The 13,770-nt window shown below is 38.9% G+C and overlaps 4 protein-coding genes across 5 annotated transcripts; all 4 read left to right on the plus strand.

Moving 5' to 3' along the window:
* Positions 1 to 770: 770 nt before the first annotated feature.
* On the plus strand, positions 771 to 4,284 carry LOC132791504 (neuronal membrane glycoprotein M6-a). Of its 2 annotated transcripts, none has more exons than XM_060800453.1 (4): positions 771 to 1,184; positions 2,971 to 3,130; positions 3,188 to 3,492; positions 3,557 to 4,284. In XM_060800453.1, exons 1-4 carry the CDS (start codon positions 1,181 to 1,183, stop codon positions 3,832 to 3,834), a joined length of 747 nt encoding a protein of 248 aa, XP_060656436.1. In that variant the 5' UTR covers positions 771 to 1,180; the 3' UTR covers positions 3,835 to 4,284. The 2 variants fall into 2 exon arrangements, with proteins under 2 accessions (XP_060656436.1, XP_060656434.1); XM_060800451.1 differs by lacking the exon at positions 771 to 1,184 and adding an exon at positions 2,360 to 2,706 and having other exon boundaries at positions 3,557 to 4,283.
* Positions 4,285 to 4,785: 501 nt separating this feature from the next.
* On the plus strand, positions 4,786 to 6,331 carry LOC132793480 (lipoyl synthase, mitochondrial). Its single transcript, XM_060803422.1, has 5 exons — positions 4,786 to 4,939; positions 5,016 to 5,348; positions 5,414 to 5,570; positions 5,636 to 5,693; positions 5,754 to 6,331. The coding sequence occupies exons 1-5, from the start codon at positions 4,901 to 4,903 to the stop codon at positions 6,268 to 6,270; spliced, it is 1,104 nt and encodes a 367-aa protein (XP_060659405.1). The 5' UTR covers positions 4,786 to 4,900; the 3' UTR covers positions 6,271 to 6,331.
* Positions 6,332 to 7,431: 1,100 nt separating this feature from the next.
* On the plus strand, positions 7,432 to 11,624 carry LOC132793477 (WD repeat-containing protein 26 homolog). Its single transcript, XM_060803419.1, has 4 exons — positions 7,432 to 7,471; positions 8,063 to 9,039; positions 9,106 to 10,058; positions 10,121 to 11,624. Exons 1-4 carry the CDS (start codon positions 7,447 to 7,449, stop codon positions 10,599 to 10,601), a joined length of 2,436 nt encoding a protein of 811 aa, XP_060659402.1. The 5' UTR covers positions 7,432 to 7,446; the 3' UTR covers positions 10,602 to 11,624.
* A 95-nt stretch (positions 11,625 to 11,719) lies between these two features.
* On the plus strand, positions 11,720 to 13,642 carry LOC132793481 (integrator complex subunit 15). Its single transcript, XM_060803423.1, has 2 exons — positions 11,720 to 12,114; positions 12,176 to 13,642. The coding sequence occupies exons 1-2, from the start codon at positions 12,033 to 12,035 to the stop codon at positions 13,186 to 13,188; spliced, it is 1,095 nt and encodes a 364-aa protein (XP_060659406.1). The 5' UTR covers positions 11,720 to 12,032; the 3' UTR covers positions 13,189 to 13,642.
* The last annotated feature ends 128 nt before the right edge of the window (positions 13,643 to 13,770 follow it).

Genomic DNA, 13,770 nt, shown 5'->3' on the forward strand with positions numbered 1-13,770 from the left:
GTGGGACGCGAGCTGGCGTAATGCCAACTCGTGCAAAACTGCAAGGCTGATGTGTGCCTCTACTAACAAAAACTTAACCAAATTCGTCATGCAGCTTTCAAGGAAAGACTGCAGGCTAATGCTAGGCATTTTAACTGGCCACTGTATGTCAGCTGTCCATGCTGTAAAGATGGGCATCACGAACAGTGATCAGTGCAGGAAATGCAACGAACCCGGGGTTAAGGAAACACTTGAGCATCTTCTCTGTAGATGCCCAGCGTTATCCCGACTCCGGTTGAAATACCTTAATTCGCCGTGCCACAACGATCTTCGGGACGTCTCACGGCTATCTCCTAGGATGCTGCTGGCTTTTGCCAAAAATGCATCCATACTGCGCGATTTCTGAGACGTAGATAAGCTACCGGTTCAGCTACGGACCTCCACTGGTCTATGCTTTGCCCCGTACTGGGGCAGCCGGTCCTACCTACCTACCTAAAAAAAAAAAAACAAATTACTAAATTTACGATCAATTTTTTTAATATTTATTAAAAAAGTAAGTAAAGTAAAAGTAACGAATAATATAATTTCTGTCTATATTTATTAAATATATAAGTCGAGTATTTTATCAATGCTTGATTTATTTTCACTGAAATACGCAAATTTACAAAAATATAATTTTCAAAATAAGCGTTTTTTTATACAGTATTTAATGGTATATTTTTTTGCTTTTGAAAGCGGTATATTCTCAAGTTCAAGCTACGGTCACGCAGCAACTAGTACATACCGATTCAGTGTTTTTGTCAGTGCTGCACAGTTTGATTTATGTTTATTTTGTTTTGATAGTAATGTGTTTTGGGCGCAATTAATAAATGTGTGTCAAACATGAAGAACTGTTCATAATACTTAATTGAATGTTAATACAATGCAGAAATAATCAGCGCATATTTTATTTAGTGCTTGGCCCTGCCTCTTTTTGCTAAGTCGCGCAGTCTGGCCCCCAGCTTCAAAACTGGTTTCATTCAGTTGGCTTCGTGTACACAAACTTCAGTCACATTAAGTCTGCATTCACACACGTATTTACTATGCTCAAATACATGTAAACATAATAACTGTAACGTAATTGTGCACCGTCGTAACAGTTAAAGTTGCTATATACAACAATTTTCTTATTTGAATTTTGAAATTAAGAAAACTCCCAAAAATGCGTAAGTGTTTTAATCTCTAATGAATTATGCATTTATTAAACCAAAAAACATGGAAATTTTGTTGACATTTAAAAGCATGTGCATGTGCTAACGTTGAAAAACTACAAGTCAAAATTTTTAACATTTAACACACGTATATACAAACATTAATTGCTCTCGCTCATAGATGGCGCTATTGCTTATTAACTGACAATCTTGTGGGTGGGTGGCTTTAGAGTTTTGATTATTTAGTCCACTTACATATTTATTTATAAGTTATTTAAATTTAAAAATACCTTATTCAATTCATTTTGTCATTAAAAGGAATTAATTATATTTCTTAGTGATTACAATTACTTAATTACTCTTAAGCTTTTATCAAAGAAGACTACTTTACCTTAAAATACCAAAGCAGTGTCCTAGTTGTGCTACTGAAGTTGTTTGATAGTAAAGAGGGTGGTTCATGGGCCCCTGACATAAATAACTTTAAACACGCATTTGTAAACAACTAAAAACGGCATGCTATGTTTGCTCCACATGTCAAAAAATGTTGACGGTTTTCGACAATTAAGTATTTTTTTGTTTCATTCTTCTGAAATTTATTTGGCGGTTATCTTTACCAATTTGACGCTTATTTTAAATTCATAATTATCTCTGATTCAGACATCAGACCTTATTGTTGTTTATTGCAATTGGCAGATGTGCAAGTAGCTTAAGCATGACCTTTTTAATTGGCAACTTCAATTGAACCAGCAGAGACTTGGCGCTCTGTTATAAAATTTTCGAATTCGAAGTCGACTGACCAGTTGCTGTCAGTTGCTAGTTGAGTAAGCGGTTAGACAACAACAAGCTGTTACGCTCATCGAAATATCGAAAGAGAGCTACTCCGATAAGGTGTTTATGTGTGTGTGTCTGATATACTTATCTCATCGCAGCACGCAGAGCAAAGCCAACCGCACCTCAGTGCGACCAACGTACAAACGATAACTTGAAAGACTGCGCCACACAACTCGAAAGAATGGAGTCGTCGTCCGACTATTGTAGCCTGCTATCTCAATTGGCTCTCTTTGAGAAGGGCTCACTAGATACATACTATTACATACTCGCATATGACAGTTAAAAGAGAGCGAAAGAGAGTAGGAACTCTGACACTGAGTGTGCCATGACGTTTATGTGAGTGTGATTCACTCATTTTTGTGCTAGGTTCATTGAAAAACTCGCAGTGCGCTCGCAGAGAGCTTTCAGTTTCGATCATTTGTGGCTGCTGCAACTAATTAAAACACGAAACGATTTTAATTTTTAATTTGTAAAACCCAAAAAGAATCAATTTCACTGTGCAATATGTCCACTAAGGGCAATTACAATAACCGCGATCGTGTGCGGGATCCACGCGAAGAGATTCTACTTGAAACGAACTTCGAAGACGACGGTGGGGTATTAACTCGTGCCTATAACAATCATCCTTACCAAAATAGACGCAACAGCGTCTACCAATCGGAGCGCTCTCTGGACAGGTACACAGAACGCGGTGGTGATGGTGAAGGTAGGACAATATATGTATGTAGTACGACAAGAAACAATCGCACTCACGAATTTACTACGCACAGTGGTTCCGAGAATCGGACATGTATATGAGCTTTATCACACTTTACACTGTGCTTGTCTTATCTATGTTTTGTATCCGTAAATATGTCACCTATGGCTAGGCAGATTGTAATGTAACTATTACATGTATTTTCGCAGTTTATATTCCTTGTGTGTTGTGAGTTTATCCCATAGTTACTAAAGTCTTTGTTCATTCCTTTAGCCGACTGCTGTCAGTCATGTATGGCACGGATTCCCTACGCGACGCTGATAGCGACACTCATGTGTCTGCTGGGCGTAGGCATCTTCTGCGGAACCATGTACAGAGGAGCCTCTCTAACGGTCATCATGATGGATCAAGTGTTTCACCTGCGCCTCATATGGTAAGTCTTTCTACCATCAATTGTTGCATACTCCAATTTAAATCTTTTCTTTTCTAGGATTGAAGCTGTGCAGATGATATTTGTGATCATTGCCGCTGGGATGGCTGCTCTGGGATTCATGATTCTATTTGTTGGTTTTCTAGCCACGGGCGCTACGCGTTACAAGGTCTACAGGGCGTGGCGATCACGAGTTGGCGGCCGTATTTCTTGTGCTGTTCTTATGGGCATTACGTATTTGCTAAACTTTGTCTGGACACTAATATTATGTTTCCTCGTGATTGTCACATTTATTTATACCATGTTCTGGAACATGTGCTCCAGTGTGGAGCAGTCCCTGAGTTGCATTGACTTAACACAATTTCGTAAGTTCATAGCTGCCATTAATTTTATTTATTTACACTTAAATCTTCAATTTTTACTGTTTAGATTTCATGTTTCCGCCAAATACTAAACTCGAGGACATGAAGGTCTGCGAAAAATACGAGATTAAGGCATTTTGCAAAGATGGTGTAGAACCTGCTGAAGTCATGTTTATCTTAGCCACGCTATCAACACTCTTGGTGATCCTTAGTCTTGTGCATTATTTAATGTGTCTCTCGGCAAATTACGCACACATTCGTGACCACGAAAAGTTCCAGGAACTTCAGGAGATACAAAATCTTAATGAACTGGAGTACAGCGCAACATCCAAGGATCGCTTCTAGAACGTATTTGAAATCGATTAATTTGTGCTTCCATGCGGAATCGATGGAACACAATGACAAAGAAATGCAACGAATATGCTTTAGTGTTTAGAATTTGTTTTTAATCTTTAAAATTATACCCAAGCCTGTTTTGGAATATTTATTTAAGTTTTTCAAAACTAATGTATGTGAAATTCTGTATCGTAAATTTAATTTAGACCAGAAGCGCTAGCGAATAACAATCTGATACAAAGGCATCTATGTTATAAACGCTGTGCTAACAACCGCAGTGGAGCATAAGCAGAGATGCGTGTAATTGCATCGAGTAACTGGGTTCTTTGCCCTGTCTACCACCGTGAAACCATACCAAAATTTATGTGCTAAGCTGGCACTAATCATGTTTTAGTTTTCACCAACTTGCGTCCAGATATATATATATATATATGTATATTATTGACATATAGTATTCTTTCCGTCCAATATTGGTTTTTTCGTCTGGCTAACGTAACATATAATTTAAAATATTTATTAAGTATGTTTTTCTTTTTAGCATATTTGTATTTATATTATATAAACTAATCATACATATGTGTACGTTTTTACGTTCACATGCTTATCAGAACATACATACATATGTATATAATTGCATTCCAATAAAGAATTTTATATAATTTCTGTATTTTTTATTGATATAGCGTTTACAAACAATAAATCTATTTTTCTCCCATGATCTTTAAAAAGTCCGCCATTTGACTAATCGACTTTCTTGATTAGATTTCCGATAAACTGAGTCACTACCCTCTAACGGCTGTGGTGGCTGGCCGATATAGTAAACTAAACCAATAGTTATTATTTGCTTTCTTTGGAAACGATTTTATAAGTAATAATTTTTATTTCAAAAACCTAATCAAATATATAATTCCGTAAATTACATTTAACAAAACGTCAATTACAAAATATCGAAAGTGGGCGACAGTAATCGATTACTTTGCAGCTGTTGTAAATATTTTTGTGGCTATTTTATTTCGTAAGATTTTGTTAATTCACTGTTGACGGTTAAATACTTAAAATTTAAACGTTATAAACGATGTTGCGGAAACTTCACTCTCCTCCAGCTGTTCTCATGGTCAGTAGCAACCCTTTTTTTGATCTTTTACATAATGTAAATAAATAATCTAATGTTAATATGTTTTTATTTACAGAGAGCAGCCTCAACACGCGCTGAGAAACTCGAAGAAATTCGAGAACGTCTTTCTAAAGGTCCAAACTTTCAAGATTTCGTTCAAAATCCGGAAAATTCAACAGAAGACTGGGAGAATTATGAAGGAAAATTGCGTCGTGAAAAAGGAGAGACCCAATACTTGCGTTTGCCTCCCTGGTTGAAGACCACAATTCCAGTGGGCAAGAATTTTGCTAAGATCAAGTCACAGCTAAGAGACCTCAAGTTGTCTACGGTCTGCGAGGAAGCAAGATGCCCCAACATCGGTGAGTGCTGGGGAGGTGGCGAGCATGGCACTCAAACAGCAACAATTATGGTAAGACCTCTGTGACATCTACTGCTGATAGCGAGTTTGTATATAACACATTTCGGTGATTACAGCTGATGGGCGACACTTGCACTCGTGGCTGTCGGTTTTGTTCCGTAAAAACGGCTCGTGCTCCGCCTCCGCTGGATGTCAACGAACCTGTGAACACTGCCAAAGCAATTTCATCTTGGGGCCTCGATTATATAGTGTTGACATCTGTGGATCGCGATGGTTTGTTATGAAAATGTTCAATTTGGGATTTACTTAGCTAATTTATAATATTCTCCTAATCGTAGATCTTCCCGATGGAGGCTCAAAGCATATTGCAGAGACAGTTCGTGAGATCAAAGCACGGTTAGTTAAATTATTATTACAATTTTGATCGGAATTGATTAGTTTAATGTACATTCGCAGCAACTCGAATATATTTGTGGAGTGCTTGGTTCCCGATTTCCGCGGAGATTTGGACTGTGTAAAGACAATTGCTACTTGCGGCCTCGATGTCTATGCCCATAATATTGAAACTGTCGAAAAACTTACACCTTACGTGCGTGATCGTCGTGCTCACTATAGACAAACACTTCAGGTCTTGCGCGAAGCTAAGCGTTTTAATCCGAATCTCATTACCAAGAGTTCCATAATGCTGGGTCTGGGTGAAACTGATGCCGAAGTTGAGCAGACCCTCTTGGACTTGCGAGAAGTTGGAGTGGAATGTTTGACCTTGGGCCAGTACATGCAGCCCACAAAAAAGCATCTGAAAGTAATCGAGTATGTGACGCCCGAGAAATTTAAGCACTGGGAGGAGCGAGGCAATGAGTTGGGCTTTCTATATACTGCCAGCGGGCCGCTTGTGAGGAGCTCTTACAAAGCAGGAGAATTCTTCATCACAAGTATATTGGCCAATCGAAGGAAGAAGAACGAGACGTCCTAAAAAAAATTTAGCATTGTTTGTATATTTGTAAATTTGTTTAAACTCGTTAAATATATATTTTATTAATATCAATAAACAGAACTTAGAATCTTAAATAGCTAGTAACATAACATATGGTAGGTAACACTGCACTTACGATATACGAATTAGTTTACGGTAGGTTTCGTCCTCATAATACGTTAGGCGGTCTCAGCTGGAATGATATTTTTATAAAAATTAAAAATTTAATGAAATAAAAAGAAATAAATAAAACACCATTAAATGACATTCATTTGTAATATATCTGTTTATTGACACAACATTAGAAAATTACTGAATAAATTGTAAATATTTGCAAATTAGAAAGTGGATTTTCTAATCTATTCAATTTCTCAATTCAGAAATTCTATCATTTTTGGTATATTATAAATACTAGCATTTTCTCTATTTCTTTCTTCGGGCACACCGCAACTGCGTATTTTTCGTTTTATCTATTGTGTGACCATTTGTCGTTGTTTTTAGTTGAAAGTGCATATAAAAAGTTCATCATTCATTGTTTAAGGCAATAAATACGTTATTAACTAGCATTAACAAAGTGAAAAACATACATTCTAATGTATGCAGAAAGAACGTTAACAGCGAAATGCAGAAATGAAATAAGATAAGCTGTATATGTGTGCAGTTTGCTGTATTTATGTACGTACATATGCATGCACACATATGTAATACGCATATGTATGCATGTGTGGCAGTGCGTTTTTGTTTTTACACACTTTCATAGTGTGAGTGGTGTATGCTGAATATGTGTGTGTCACAAAGAGTAGGAAGTTGTCGAATTTTTAACCCATTTAATTGTGATATATGTACAGAAAAAGCAAAGTAAATACAGATTGTGGAATCAAAAAAGAAATACAGAAACTCTTTGTATTTATGTATCAGATCTACATATGTAAACATTCGTAATTAGATAGATACGTACATACATTTGTATTTATATACATACATATATTTACATACATCATCTGCGACCATGGAAAGAGAGACCCCAGATGTGCAAATGTATTAGTTTTCACCAGCAGCTTTGTTTCGACTTTGTTTTTGTTTTGAATGCAATTGTTCCCTTTCTGACACACTCTTTCCCTGTAGGCCTTCCTTGGTTTGTGTCTGTTTTGAAACCCGACGTTTTTCGAGCTGCTGATGTTGGATGGGTTGTTATACTTATGTAGGTAGCTGAACCTGTATCATAAGCAGCAAATGCATTTTCTACACTAATACATGCATATTCGTGTGTGTGTGTGTGTGTGTGTGTGTATGCATGCAGAAGTGCATGCTCGTGTATGTATGTATATGTATACATGCGTATCAGTGTACTCTGTAATTCACATTATGATTGGGGTATATTTTTCATCAATGATGTAGATACAAACACACTCAATTATTATATACAATTGCTGCTTTGGTATCAGTTCACTTTGTTATACGAATGTGAAATGAAAATTATATTATTGATTAAGTATGACGGTAATTTGTCATTATCAGAAATCAATTGCTTTGTAAGAAAAGTTCAAAATATACATTAAAATAGATTGCGGAAAATCAGAGAATTAATGAAATGATTACTGCGTAAATAAATTTAATATGTACACACTTATATCGCACCATTTCAATTTATTCTATCTATATTTATAACGCAGTATATATTTCTTCACTATATATTAGAATACAATCGTTTGCTTCGTGTCTAAAATGAATTCCCCACTATTATATATATGGATAATATAAAAAAAAGTGTATGTTTTTATTTTGATTACAGCCATATCTTGGCAGTGGATCGGCGCTCTTTGTTATAGACGATCCCTAGATCCTGGTCTACAGCGTGGAGGGCTTGTGATAATCAAGAAGGCTGATCAACGAAGAAGACGAAGACGAAGTGGTAGAGTGGCTGCTTGTTGCCGTGCGGTTACCAAAAAGTACTCAAAATTGATAGAAAGAACAAAAAGGCTGCTGCAACTGGTGCCTCAGCCGGGGACCAGCCGCCGCGCAAAAAAGGGACGTCGTTCCGGAGGATCAATATCCGTTTCCGTTTCCACTTCCGCTTCAATCGTAGATTCGAACGCAGCATCGACGTCCAGAGCGGCACTACAGCTCAGTTCGAGTTCAAGCACGAGGAAGTCATTCAATTCGGACACACATCCAGCAAGACTGCACCAAAACTCGTCCACACAGACAAGGAACAGCCATAGTAGCCAGACCAGCAACGATAATAGCGCAATCACTTATAACGATTCGGGTATGAATATGCAGAACAATACAGCGTTGTCGTCCTCCGCGGCTGGCGGTGCAGGGCCTGGCTCCTCAGATGGCTCTGGGTCCGCTGTCGAGCTGCCACCAGGTGCCGATCATGTCACCAATGAGGGTGGCGGGGCTGGAGCTGATGGAGCAACCGATGATGGGGCTCCAGCATCCAGCGGACATAGCAATAATACCACAAACGGACATGATGTGAAGCACAATGGATTCGCGGCCAATAATAATGGCAGCAACAATAGCTGTGCCGTTGATGGCGAGAACAATCGTGAAAACAGTAGTGGCTACAGTGGGGTGCACTTGGACAAATCAAATCAGGAGATCATACGATTGATTGGTCAATATTTGCACGACGTGGGTCTGGAGAAGTCGGTGAAGACTCTAATGGTTGAATCGAATTGCTACTTGGAGCACCCATCGGCTACCAAGTTCAGAGAGCATGTTTTGGTTGGCGACTGGATAAAAGCGGATGCTGATCTCAAGGTAAAGTAACCAAGACAATGCTGCCCTCCCTATAGATTAGTCAGGGTTTTCTTTTGCTTCTTATAGGATCTGGAGCCATTGATCGATAATGGCAAGTCGTCAACAATTACTGAAATGAAATTCATATTGCTGGAACAGAAATATTTGGAGCATTTGGATGATGGCAATCCTTTGGATGCCCTTCATGTGCTGCGTAGCGAACTGACGCCTCTGCAGCATAATATATTGCGTGTTCATCAATTATCCTCGTACATGATGTGTTCGACCAATCACGACCTCTATCAACGCGCCAAGTGGGAGGGAAAGGGCATTGCATCGCGTGCCCTTGTCATGGAACGCCTACAGACATTTATGCCGCCATCGGTTATGATGTCCCCACGTCGCCTACGCACGCTGCTCCAACAGGCGGTTGAGCTGCAAAGTCAGAACTGCCCTTGTCACGATATGGCCTGGGAGACCAATTTACAGACGGTCTCGTTGCTAACCGATCACTGCTGCACCACAGATGGGTTTCCCATGCAGACAATACAAGTGCTCACCGATCACTGTGATGAGGTGTGGTTCTGTAAGTTCTCACCCGATGGCCTGAAGCTGGCCACGGGCAGCAAAGACTCCACTGTGATCATCTGGGATGTAGATCCATATAAGCTGACGCTTAAACATCGCCGTGTACTCGATGGCCAAGCGCAACTGAATGTTAGCTTTGTTAGCTGGAGCCCAGACTCGAAACTGATTCTAGTTGGTGGCACTGAGGACTCGCATGAGCTGTTCATCTGGAATGTGGACGATGGGAAGTTGGTCGTCAAGTTTTCACAATCCCTGGAGGATAGTTTGGCGTGCGGCACTTTTAGTCGCGATGGCAATCACTTTGTTTGCGGAGGACAAAAGGGTCAGCTCTATCTATGTGATCTAAACGGCACCCTTCTCGATTCCTGGGAAGGAGTGCGCGTAAACAGCGTCGCCTTTCGGGCGGACAACAAAACCATATTAGCAGCCGATAATCACTATCGCATAAGAGGGTTAGTATTAGACGTTCATAATAAGTAAACGTTATTTTGACAAATTTCCAATGCATCTGCAGCTACAACTTTGATTCCCCGCGCTCGGACTTTGATATATTGCGCGAATCACATCCAATTATGACGTTCAGCATCAATTCAGCCGATCGTTTGGCCCTGCTGAATGTCTCCAATCAAGGCCTGCATCTCTGGGACATTGAGGACAAGTGTCTGTTGCGACGTTTTCAGGGAATAAGGCAGAGCAACTTTGCCATTCATTCGTGCTTTGGTGGCGTTAACGAGAGCTTCGTGGCGAGCGGCAGCGAAGACAAGGTTGTGTACATTTGGCATCTTAAGCGTGAGGAGCCGCTGGCCAAGTTGGCCGGTCACACCAAGACGGTTAACTGCGTATCATGGAATCCAGTATATCCGTCCCTACTAGCCAGCGCTAGCGATGATGCCACAGTGCGTATTTGGGGTCCGAAGCCCACAGGCAGCAGTGCAACGACCGAAAGCGATGACTGCTCATCCAGCTCATCGTCGTCCTCGTGGAACATGACCTAAGCACCCGCTTTCAAGATCTGTGTTTGTGTGGCGTCTATGCATAATGGAGGATTGTTGCACACGGACTTAATTTTAGTGTGAGATTCGGGTTTCTCTTTAGTCAAAAGCCATTTTCGATAGCTCAAAATAATGGATATTTCTTAATTGTAGCGAGTATATTGCAATAGTGTATTTTCCTGGTAACAAAGCAGAGTTCAATATTTGAAAATGTTCTAATCATTAATATATACACATATGGATATATATGTATATTCGTGTCCGTTTATATGTGTGTGCGATCCTCTGTTGCGTAAATCTGCATAAATATTCGACTCAGAATTAGATTTATAAGTAAAACTCCCAATGTCGATCTAAACGTGGTGCGCACGTCCTTGCAACCAGCATATATTTGTTGCAGCGATGGCGAGAACACTAGACTGCCATTACAATACCATGTGTATGAGCAGCATGACTTACAATTAGCATTAAACATTATATAAGGTACATTGACATTTGTCTCACACATAATCGGACACAAACGAACGATCACGCGATACGAACAAGTATGTATGGATTTTGTTCAATACTTTTCAAAACAAGAAGAACACCAACAAAAATAGTATTTTTTTAAAAGTTCTTTATCATATGTATGTATATTTATTAACATGCCTATGTATTGTGTATTGGCTTTTAGTTTTTTATCCAATTTCAAAGTGGGCCAACCCAATTTGATATCTTTTTTGCCATTTGATTTATTTTAATTAGTTTTCGACATTTCGACGTCAATTCAGAATTACTGTAATGCATAATTTTTTAACAAATGGAATGATTGGGTAAATGGGCTTTTGATAAGTTTTAATTCTTTATAGATTATTAATTTAGGCCCAGCGCCTCATCTCACCTAAAATTAGACCTTTGTTTCGTCATCTGCAGATTGGTGTTTACCACGTTGTAACACAATTACTTATATGAAGAAACGGGCCTTAGTACCGCAATTTAATTTCATAATCAATACATGCAATAAAGATATACATATGTAATAAATCTATGGGCCTAAATTAATTGGAATTAGTACGTTAGGAATGATGAAATTTTACCATTGATCAGAATAAACGATATTGCCGTCTTTTTCCAATACATTCTCTTTTTCTTAAACAAAAAAAAATCAAATTTGAGCTTTGCAAGTGAAAAGCGATTTGGAAAAAGAACAAGGCTAAATTATGATAATTGCATGTCATTTCAAATAGACCGCGCATTGCTCAATACACCAGTTTTGATAATTATCGATATTCTGATTCTGACAGCTGTTTTGTTGAAAAAATGGTCACACTAATGCTGTGTTTTAGTACTCACTCTGCGGTCACTCTGAGTGGAAGTTTATGAAATTACAAATTTGCAGAACAAAAACGTAAACAATCGTCAATATTTTAGTTTTAACTTATTTTAAAAATAATGGCTGCTGCAGTCGATGGTAAATTAAGTCTGCGCAAGCTAGACTATCCAATGTGTGCAGTTGAAGCGCTCTCCCGTCTAGGTTGGTCAATAATAAACATTTGTATACGTATATCGTAAATGACTTATTTTTGTTGTTGCAGAAAGCCTCATTGCAAGCAGAAATAAACAGAACTTGGTAATGCAGATTATTTCTGAGTTTATTTTCCTGGAGCGTAGCAAGGATGGAGACGTACGCAAAATGGGCATAAGTCAAATGAATATATATCAAGAGTTTCAGTTGATACTTGCGCTCATTGAATACTTCTCGCGGCCCGGCCGGGATGCTACACGCAATGCAATATTCCTTTCGCTATTTGGTAGCCATCTGACACCACAGCGCTCTCGGCTGTTATCGCGACTAATAAGCACTGCAGTTTCGGGATCGGTGGCGCCGCTGCTCTCTTCTGCGGGCACGTGGATGCAACAAGTTGGCTGCAAGTCACAACCAAGCTTAGAGGTGGCACAGAGTATTGTGAGTGATTTCATATCATTCTCTCGCAAGACACCAGATCAATTAAAACAACTACCGATGGTGGGCTCGCATTTTGCTGCCAACTTTATGGTTGCTGTTGCTGATCTTTACCTAAACGATAAACGTGGCGGAGTGCTGACGCCACCACCAGATGCACTGCTGGATGCTATAACAGAGTGGACAACAGAAAATCCGCTGCTATGCCAGGCACCTCAACAGCCTCTAGTATTACCTGCTGGCGCCATTGCAATGCCATTTGCCACTCCGCTGGCTGGCCTTCTTCGTTGGGTGGTGCTGGCGCCATTAGTCTCAAACCGTCCGGCCTATAGTAACCTACATTTATCATTACTGCACACTTTAATGCAGTTGGACAAGAGTGCGGAAGCGACTCCCTTGCATGCCCAAGATCTGCTGCAAATTGTCACATCACTGCAAAAATACTGTACACGCCTGAAGGACTCCAAAGTTGCACCAGAGGAAGATACGGCATATCAAAAGTGCATGGAACGCTTTGCCCAAGCAGTGCAAATTGCATTGGCCTCCAAGTGCATCACCAATCAGATCCAGTTGCTCTGTGTGCTCGAGAATTTGCCACAGCATGCACTTATGAAAATAGTTCTTGAAACACACAAAAAACTTTAATTAAACATATATTATACCAACTATATTAACAAGGCATTAATTTTGGGATTTGCTTTTGTGGTTTATATAATATTGTAAAACTTCTAACTGGGAAAGGTTCACTAATTTATCTCAAATATTTAAAATGAATTCGATGATATCAAGCATCTCTAAGTAAGCTTAATTCCTAAAAAAAAATGAGAATGGTAAAGTTTATTGTTGTTGTTTAATGTGTGGCAATTCAAAATCTTTTGATATGTTATACTTCGGAGTTAAGATGATTTACATATGGATTTATAACAACAAAATTTAAATTTCAAGGAACTGTAGAATGAGACTGTTGTTTTTTAATTTATTGCAACAATATTAAATTCGTATGTCAATCCTCTACTAAGCAGCAAGTGTTATGTTATTGTTATTAACCCTTTATTGTAGGCCGTAAAATGTGAATCTTCTTACCGTACTATTTGAAACCTTAACTTCAACGTTTCCTGGATATAGGTAATATAATAATATTAATGCAAATTAAATATTCCAAACGGAAAGATTACAAAACTAAACAACTTTCCGCCAAATATTATCTTTGAATTTAGGTTGCCAGAT

This window comes from Drosophila nasuta, chromosome 3, assembly GCF_023558535.2.
Source record: "Drosophila nasuta strain 15112-1781.00 chromosome 3, ASM2355853v1, whole genome shotgun sequence".
Lineage (NCBI taxonomy): Eukaryota > Metazoa > Arthropoda > Insecta > Diptera > Drosophilidae > Drosophila > Drosophila nasuta.

Bases quoted from the DNA above. Each gene is read 5' to 3' on its own strand.
- LOC132793477 (XM_060803419.1), top strand. From the start codon at position 7,447: ATGTTGGATGGGTTGTTATACTTAT. The intron at 9,040-9,105 runs GTAAAGTAACCA...TGCTTCTTATAG, and splicing joins AAGCGGATGCTGATCTCAAG to GATCTGGAGCCATTGATCGA. The intron at 10,059-10,120 runs GTTAGTATTAGA...ATGCATCTGCAG, and splicing joins AATCACTATCGCATAAGAGG to CTACAACTTTGATTCCCCGC.
- LOC132793480 (XM_060803422.1), top strand. From the start codon at position 4,901: ATGTTGCGGAAACTTCACTCTCCTCCAGCTGTTCTCATG. The intron at 4,940-5,015 runs GTCAGTAGCAAC...TTTTATTTACAG, and splicing joins CTCCTCCAGCTGTTCTCATG to AGAGCAGCCTCAACACGCGC. The intron at 5,694-5,753 runs GTTAGTTAAATT...GTACATTCGCAG, and splicing joins GTTCGTGAGATCAAAGCACG to CAACTCGAATATATTTGTGG.
- LOC132791504 (XM_060800451.1), top strand. From the start codon at position 2,505: ATGTCCACTAAGGGCAATTACAATAACCGCGATCGTGTGCGGGATCCA. The intron at 2,707-2,970 runs GTAGGACAATAT...TCATTCCTTTAG, and splicing joins ACGCGGTGGTGATGGTGAAG to CCGACTGCTGTCAGTCATGT. The intron at 3,131-3,187 runs GTAAGTCTTTCT...TTTCTTTTCTAG, and splicing joins TTTCACCTGCGCCTCATATG to GATTGAAGCTGTGCAGATGA.
- LOC132793481 (XM_060803423.1), top strand. From the start codon at position 12,033: ATGGCTGCTGCAGTCGATGGTAAATTAAGTCTGCGCAAGCTAGACTAT. The intron at 12,115-12,175 runs GTTGGTCAATAA...TTGTTGTTGCAG, and splicing joins TGAAGCGCTCTCCCGTCTAG to AAAGCCTCATTGCAAGCAGA.